At 33.6% G+C, this 8613-nt stretch overlaps 1 protein-coding gene across 1 annotated transcript; it reads right to left on the bottom strand.

Moving 5' to 3' along the window:
* Positions 1-293: 293 nt before the first annotated feature.
* LOC119839001 (venom serine protease 34-like) lies at positions 294-8372 on the bottom strand. The gene is made up of 4 exons (XM_038365173.1): positions 8366-8372; positions 8099-8240; positions 7542-7788; positions 294-323 (listed from the first exon to the last, which is right to left on the bottom strand). The coding sequence occupies exons 1-4, from the start codon at positions 8370-8372 to the stop codon at positions 294-296; spliced, it is 426 nt and encodes a 141-aa protein (XP_038221101.1).
* Between the last annotated feature and the right edge of the window lie 241 nt (positions 8373-8613).

Here is an 8613-nt window from a genome sequence, read left to right as displayed (position 1 = left end):
GTTCCACTTCTCAGGTAAGCGGTTTTCGTAAGAGAAACAAACATTAATCCATAGACAAATTTTCTTTCTCCCTTCGTTCTTTCATACGTTCTTACAAAGCTTCGCGTTTATAATATAAGTAGGAAAATTACTGAACGAATCATCTACGTGTTGAACTTCTCACTATACCCACCGCGACCGTCCTCCCCTTTAAACCTACGTAAAATAACGTAATAAATTTCTCTAAAGTATTTTTAACTCCCATTCACGGCATGTGCGGTCAGTATTTGTACGGTCTTGTCCAGCAAATATTTCTAGAAGTATTCCAGGTAGTCTTCTGCTTGCTGGAATTTACGGGCTTGTTTGAACAATAGCTCGAATCTGGCGTACAATAAATTACTTGATCGCTTGTAAATGTTTTGAATATTAATAAAATGATTAAACCTGTATAAATTCATTTTATTTAATAGATTGGCGACTGTTTGAAACTGCTGAACTATTATGGTAATTTTTATAATAATAAGAGAGAATCCCATGATTTTTTTTTTACATATACATATATTTATTTTGCACTAAAACAGAAATAAAATAAGCACAAAATACAAACAAACAAAAAGCACTTTATTATGCGGCAAATAATAATAAAAAGTAAAAAAAAACATATTAATTTTAAGATGCAAGCATAACCTATGATGCTAAAATGGTCCCCACGTCACTGTAAGTGAGACAGACAGAGAGACAGAGAGAGTGAGATAGTTATCACGCCTTGAAATAACAACAAAATGTTTGGAAGTTGTTATATCATAATTATTTATGGTGGCAGAAAAGCTACCATAGGATGATTTATGATCTTATTATATCTTCTCTTTCCCAATCACTTTAACCTAAACACAACGCCTGCTACAGGGCTTTTATTCAAGCATTAATAAACAGTATTATCATTTAAATTTAAAACAGATATAATAAGAAAGAGGGTCAATAGCATTTATCAGATTTTAATTCAGTCTAGAGCTGTCCTTTCTTGATAGTCAATGCTATCTAGATGCCGAAAATGTAAGACCTAAGCTCATGTTAGTATTCCAGGCGTCTCTCGACTTTTCAATTACCGTTCCAACTAACTATGACACACGTGTTCTGCTTGAGGTGACTAAAATGACGCTTGATGCTCCACTGTTCTAAGAAATAATTATTTTTATACATAAAAATAAACCGCTTTCATTTGACTGTTGATTGACTGTCAATAGTCCTCATAATCTTGTAGCAGGTGAACCGATTTTGATTCTTTTTTTTTTGTTTTAAAGCTGGTGCCTCCCGTGTGGTCCCAATTTAATTTGCTGTAGTTCTGGCTGTCCAAGGCATTTTAGATATTGTTAAACATTTATTGGTATACTATGTATGCATTATCATAATACTTAAGACTTGACAATAATTCACCCAAATACTGTCCTCCATTTAACTGGAACGCAATAACGACTTATAAGACGATAAAATAAAAACCAGCAACATATTAGCCCGCTATCCTCGAAGGAGAAAGCGCTCGTTGAAAAAGATCAGTATCGTTCAACACAAGAAGATTACCAAGAAATATTATATGACGAAATATCTGTATTTTTCGTATACGACAACGTAAAAATATCGTATACGTTATATATTTATCTTTTGACAATCCATGTTTCATTAAGGAATTGAAGCTTCAAAAAACTTACAATTTCAAATAAATCTTATCAGTTCTTGGCTTGACTCTTGACGATCTTGTATACTGCTGAAACGTTGCTTAAAACATTTCAGCAGTATACAAGATTAGGAGAAGAGTTAAGTATACAAGATAAAGAGCATTTAATATATACAAAACTCCGTCTTTTTTTTAAGACTGTCTTGTCTGTAGCTACAAGCAGCTGGCAACGTAGCCAGTAGTGCATAAGTAAAGTAATGTAGATATTAATTGTACTATAAATACTATAATCTAATTTGTATACTTAAATTCATAAGTAGAAAGATAATGGAGAATCCCAGTGTATGGTAAACGCGTGCGAAGGCGTGAGTGGATATATATAAAATAATAGCTTGCTATTGTGTTTCGTACGGTGTGTGGGGGAGCAGGAGGCCTATTTCCTTCTCCTAGCCCTTTCCAGTCCATTCCTTCTTTCCATTCATAAATCCTTTCCTCCTCCCTTATCCCTTAAAAGCGGGTAGCGCATTCTCAAATGCCTAAGTCTCTGCGAATGTTCAGGGCGGTGGTGATCGTTTACCATCAGGCGAACCACCAGCTCAGTTGCCCGCTATGACAGTATATAATAGAAAAAATTTGATCACGAATCGGATTTCGAACCCGCGTCTTTTTGCCAATATAGCAAAAAGAAAACGGTTCATTGGCTATTTCATGAAAAGTTAGAATTGAATATCCATCAATAACCCAGCTTTATAATGAGTGGATTATGACTAGCCGGAGCGGATACTCGACAGAAATTAATGGTGCGCCAAACCGAAGCCAACTCATATGCAGCGTTCTGAGCTTGACGGCCCTACAAGTGAGATTTAATAAATTATACACAAGACTTCGCTGGTCAGCCAAGAATCTGCATAATTTCAAAATTCGCTGTACAATCTGAAATATTTGCAGCGACGCTAGCTTTAAATATTTGTTACATTAAAAAAGGATAAATTGTCCCTGTCTTAAAGAAAACTGACGAAGATTTTCTAACGAAGTTGTTTTGTACTATTTTAATTCCTATTATACTTATGTTTTTGGTAAATGGTGTGCGTAAAAAACTTGTGTCCTTTAGTCATATTCAATAACGATAATTCAATAGAAAACAAACTCCACAACAAGAAGGTTCTATTTTTACACATACCTCTAGATGCCTTAGAAACAATCCCTTACCAATTACATTTAGAAGCCACAGGTCCTCGCAGACGGCAGCTAAATCACTGGATTAAAGGGAATCGAGAGTATTACGTAATAGCTGCATAATGAGATGTCGCTAATGGATTAACTTTTATTTATTCACTCTGCTCATTGGTTTTGATGTGGTTTTAACGCAGATTACAAAAGGTTTAGCGACTTAATGAATCATATGGATGATTTAACGTGTCCGATTGACCGATGGAATTGTAGTTATGGTTAACTTGACGCGTGTAAAAAATGTTATACAGTGAGAAGCTATATTTACAAATGCCCTTTTTACATTGTTTATCCAAACTTCTTTAATGATACTGATGCTTTAGTTTTCTCTTCAATTGAACTCTTCTTTAAGAAACCCAATAGACAATCCACATGCATGCTACCCTTTCTTTTAAAATTAGAATTCGTATAATTTTCCAATTCACAGACAATAAATACTTGGAAATAATTAACGCGAAGATTAATTACTCCCGAACTCTCTCTTCTCTTCAATCGGGTAATACCTCCAGTTCTCAGATGATTTCTTAGTTGAAAAGAATTTGTTGTTAATTTAAACAAAAATAAAAGTTCCTCCTTTGTACTCGTGAGCGTTCCGGGGCTTCATCAAACTTTATCCAGCATTCATTTCCATTTACAGAATGGAATAAGGTTAAGTAGAAGTAAGAGCTGGCGTAGATTGGAGTAAAAAGCGGTTTTTTGAGAATTTGCATGTAGTAATCGAGTACGCTTCGGCACGAACTAGCCCAGCTAGCACCGGGGAACTACCACACCCCCACAGAAGACCGGTGTGAAATAGCATACTGCTGTGTTTTGTCCGTCTAATGTTGAAACCGGAGGCACATATCCTTTTCCTTACCTTCCCAGTCAAGGGACCTTTATTTCTCTCGTCAATCCTTCCATCTTTTTTCTTCATCTCTTTCCAATTTGAGATCGACAATCCCTTTGTAGAGGCGTAAGGTCTGCAATCGAATTTACCTACGCCTCTATAAGAGTTCATGGGCGATGGTAGCACTTACCATAAGGCGACCCACTAGCTCCATTGCCGACGATGACATAAAAAGAAAAAATTTAAAAATTAATTATAAAAGGTAAAAAAAATATTTTTATGTATTCAACATATACTTCATTTAAATTAAAAAAAAGTTAAATCGCTTAAAAGCAAACAACGCCTTGTCATGCATCGGTTATCAATTTAAATTTGGACCACCACTATAAATAACAATGACTTTTGACATTTAAATAAATACAACAGTAAATTTACCTTTCTCTTTTCAATTATATTTCATTTTCCTTTGCTAGTAATTTTGTTATAATCTCAATCGTTTTCTTGTAACTTACACCATTCTATAACTTTCTCGACATCGCTTTGTTTTATTAAAGATTGTTAAAATGCATCAAACGCCTCATACCTTACCGTAATACATTAATGTAATTTGTGTTGTTAAGTATGATTTGTAATCATAATCATAATCAGTAGGTTATAAGTGTATGATATAGTATCCTTAACTATCATAAAAACTACAAAAAATAGCACGCAAATTAAATCCTACTAGTATTATAAATGCGTAAGTTTGTAAGGATGTGTCTGTGTTTGTTGCTCTTTCACGCAAAAACTGCTGTACCGATTGCAATGAAATTTGGTACGTAGACAGCTGGACAACTGGAATAACATACAGGCAACTTTTTATTCCGATAATTCTACGGGATACGGACTTACGCGGGTGAAACCGCGGGACGCAGCTAGTAAATTTACAAACACAAAAGTGACTGTCTCACTGTTTTATTAATACACCGCCGAACCTACAGTACCGATCAGGCTGAAATTTGGAATGCATAAAGACACTATAATGGGGAAAGCTAAAAAACGAAACATCTGCTTATCTTAGAATTTTGATAAATTCTACACCCAAGGAGTTGAAATAGAATATAATAGAAGAAAATAGGGTGAAAGTTTGTACCATGAAAATTTATTTTGACTATGCGGGCGAAGCTGTGCACAACATCTAGTTATATAATACAAATTAAAAATATTATAAATTCGTCATTCATTATGTAATTTAAAACTAAATATATTTAGTTGCAAGTCTAGCGAGTTTATCAAGTCGTTTCTGAAGAACTAAGCTGTAGGTAGATTTACATGTTAATTTCTTCCCTAAACTCAACTCAAACTTAAACTCAAAACATTTATTAATTCAACTAGATTTCTTTAAGTGTTCTTTAACGTATTTTTTTATATAGTATGTCCTTTGTGTTCATCATCATGATCATCATCATCATTAGCCCAAACAAGCTGAGTTTTGTCCTAGCCAGTAGTAGTTACGTAGCCTGTGGGCTATGAGGGTTCGGGTTCACCATGCTGGCCAAGTGCGGGTTGGCAGATGACACATGTCTAACTTTTGATTCTTCGAAATGCCGGTTTCCCCGTGGCATTTCTCTTCTCATTTTCGCAGTGAATGACGTGTCGATAAATTGAAAATCGATTAATTCCTTCACGCTCGCCTGATTTCAAATCCCCGACTTATCGGTTTCAAATGAGCTCCTCACCACTGAGCCACTGTAATGAAAACAACCCGCACGTTCATGTTTACGCGTTACAAATAAAATGTTTCATTGTATGGATTCGTTTTGTTTGTATTTTGTTAGTATCGTACGAAAATTGTTCGGAAATTTTGCAATTCAAATATATGTTTTGAAATTAACTTTTCGGGTTACGTAATTGCCGCCTACGTAATTTGTTCAATTTGAAAGTTCTACAAGTGAGATGCCGTAAATTCGATTTACATGTTTCTACATATTTTATCTACTTATGCGACTTGTATCTTGACCGCCTCTTTGGTACCGAGCGCAGAACCGACGGGTCTTGGGTTCGGTTCCCGGTGGGGATTCACAAAAAAAGGCATCGATCAGTATAGATGTATAACGTCTGACTGGTCCCCACTTGGGGACACGGTTCTTTCCTTTAATGCGAGTTATATGTAGATATGTAAAATAAGCTCTCTCTATCTGTCAAGCAGCCAGTCAAAACGGTAGTTTATGCAAGTATATCTAAACTTGTTGCATTTACTATTTTAAATAGAACATTTGAACATGATTTAATACAAAAATAAAAATTCCTCTCTTATTTTTCATTGTATATACATTATATTTAAGGGTGACAAATATATTGTTTCTTATGATGTATAAAATTAATATTAACGAAAACAATTTTAAATAAATCAAAGAAAACAACTCAGCAACTAAAGCCAACCAAGTAATAGGCATACTATTCTGGTAATATAATTAATGTGAATTTTATATCCTATGTATAATATTATTATGCAAAAAGTATTCAAATTCTTCAAACAGCGCCTTACAATAATGCAATGACGTAATTAATTTATTATTTCATTTATTTTAACACGTGTATTCTATATTTGTTTGTATTCGTTTATAATATTGATCAATTAAAAAATGTGTCAGTTAACGAAGAATAATATTAAAAATATAATATAATTGGAATAAAGATAAATAAAACAAAATATTCATTCGAATCTTATTATAATAAATAAAATACAATAAAAAAAGGTTAATAAATTCTCACTAGGCAATCGATTTAGTTTTACTGTAAACCAGTAACTTGTCTGACCCAGTCAGCGTAATATGCTACATTGACATAGAAACCTAAACGGATTGAATTACAATTGTTACCAATGTATGATGCTAACCCTACAACCACATTTCCATCAGTTAAAGGACTGCCAGAATCACCCTGAAAATTAATTAATACGAATAACACAGGACCTAAGATATAACCTTGTGGGACTCCAAAAATATTTTTGCAATAAAAAGTAATAAAGTATAGAAATTTTATCTTTAATAATTGAACAAAGGAATTTCACTTACACTGATGAGTGTAAAGAATTCATGTTGAACATAATATTTAACTTTTTAAATAATCGAAATATATAATTAGTACTATTTGAATGGGACAATAAGTAGAAACAGTATAATAGAAACATTTGTTAATTCTATATTATTTAAAAACAGCTTGGTAGCCCCTGAAGGTAAAATTTAAAATTATTTTAAACATCTAACACTGTTGGACGTTAGATGTTGCACAATCAGGCAAACCACCTGCTCAGTTCTACACTATAACTTAAAAAAAAAGGTCTTTGTATAGAAATGTGCTACTTACAAAGCATAATCCAGGCATGTTATTCGTTCTCTTTGCACATATGTTAATTTTTTCAAGCACATTTTTAAATGTATATACAAGGAAGTTGTACTGTGGAGGTATGTGTGAAATACATTCTTCTGTCGTCAACCTTTTTAAGTCCATCTTTAATAATTTTGTTGTGGTTTTTCCGTCCTGTAATTATCATTTAAAATTCTGTGAAACCCTATGTCGCCTTATTTTGAGTTTATTTATAACCTCCAAAAACAGTGTCTACAATAATCATATTCACAAAAAGAATGACGCTAGCTTGTAAGTATCCTATCCTTCTGAACTAATATTACAAGTTAACGTTGCATTTATTTGATACTAATTTAATTCAATTTTATTTACAGTCCCATTATAACCTTAAAGCTGTTGATTAAGACGTTTTATGTCGTCAAAGGAATACGGACACGATCGCAATAAATATAATTAACTAATTGAAAGCAAATAATTAACATTTACCTCACCAGCACCTCTACCAACAAACGTCAAAAATGAGTTCGTTTCCATTTGTCGCGGCAACTTTAAAGGCTGGATCTTTCTGGAGAAACTCAAGGGTTTGGACAGGCGCAATACAGCAATATCGTTTAGCGGCAGTTGTAAAATTTTCCGATAACCCTGGTGAATTATAACTTTGTCATAGTGAACTATATGGCTGTTCTGCTTGGTTTCTCCACCGACGAATACAAGATTTGTGTTTTGCCTCGCCCTGTAAATTTGCCATTTTATATAGTTAACATTCTTGGTACAATCCTGAAGGTTTAATATCCCAAAATTCTCTAAACTTATATCTACAATAGTATATTGTAATTACAAAGTATGTTATTTTATCTTTGGATGTGCAATTTTGGAGATTTGTAGCGAAAACTTGCTTCAAGAATGTTGGCTTTATAGAGCTTTTTCAATCAATTTAATGTATTTATGCCCCGGCTAAGACAATTTAATCTGAATCTATATTATAGATTACTTCTTTTGGGATACACGAAGCACACACATAAACAGATATTTCTAGAACATACTTAGAATCTTCGACGCAATGCGCAGCAGTGAGTAGGTATCTGTCGGATATAATAGCTGCTCCGCAGTTTACCAAGCCAGCAAAATATGGATGGTCCTCTATTCTCACATCTTCACCATACAAGATACGAGGAAGAATGTCGGCTGAAATAACACATATTTATGACTAGATTCCCGCCGGCGGCTCCGCCGCCTCCGTATGTTCTTACCTTTTAAACCTCCCCTGGACTATTCAAAATTCACCAAAACCATGATTATATAAATCAGACCAGCCATTCTCGAGTTTTAGCGAGAGTAACGAACAGCAATTCATTTTTATATATAAGAAGAAGATAAATTAATAAACTAAAATCACAAGTCTTCACTTATAAACACAATTAACTTAAAATAATTAAAATAACTTCACATTTAATTAAACACAAAAACATTTAAATTTAAAACGTGACGCTTTCGAAAGAAGAAATTTGATGTCCCGACAAATTAAATAAAATCTGTATAGTACATTATACAGTTACAT

The sequence above is a fragment of the Zerene cesonia genome, chromosome 3, assembly GCF_012273895.1.
Source record: "Zerene cesonia ecotype Mississippi chromosome 3, Zerene_cesonia_1.1, whole genome shotgun sequence".
NCBI classification, from domain to species: domain Eukaryota; kingdom Metazoa; phylum Arthropoda; class Insecta; order Lepidoptera; family Pieridae; genus Zerene; species Zerene cesonia.
The sequence above is the reverse complement of the archived record's forward strand: the minus strand, read 5'-3'. Positions and strand labels throughout refer to the sequence as shown.

Bases quoted from the DNA above. Each gene is read 5' to 3' on its own strand.
- LOC119839001 (XM_038365173.1), bottom strand. The intron at 7,789-8,098 runs GTATGTTCTAGA...GCAAATTTACAG, and splicing joins CATTGCGTCGAAGATTCTAA to GGCGAGGCAAAACACAAATC. The intron at 324-7,541 runs GTAAATGTTAAT...CGTAAATTCCAG, and splicing joins TTGGTAGAGGTGCTGGTGAG to CAAGCAGAAGACTACCTGGA.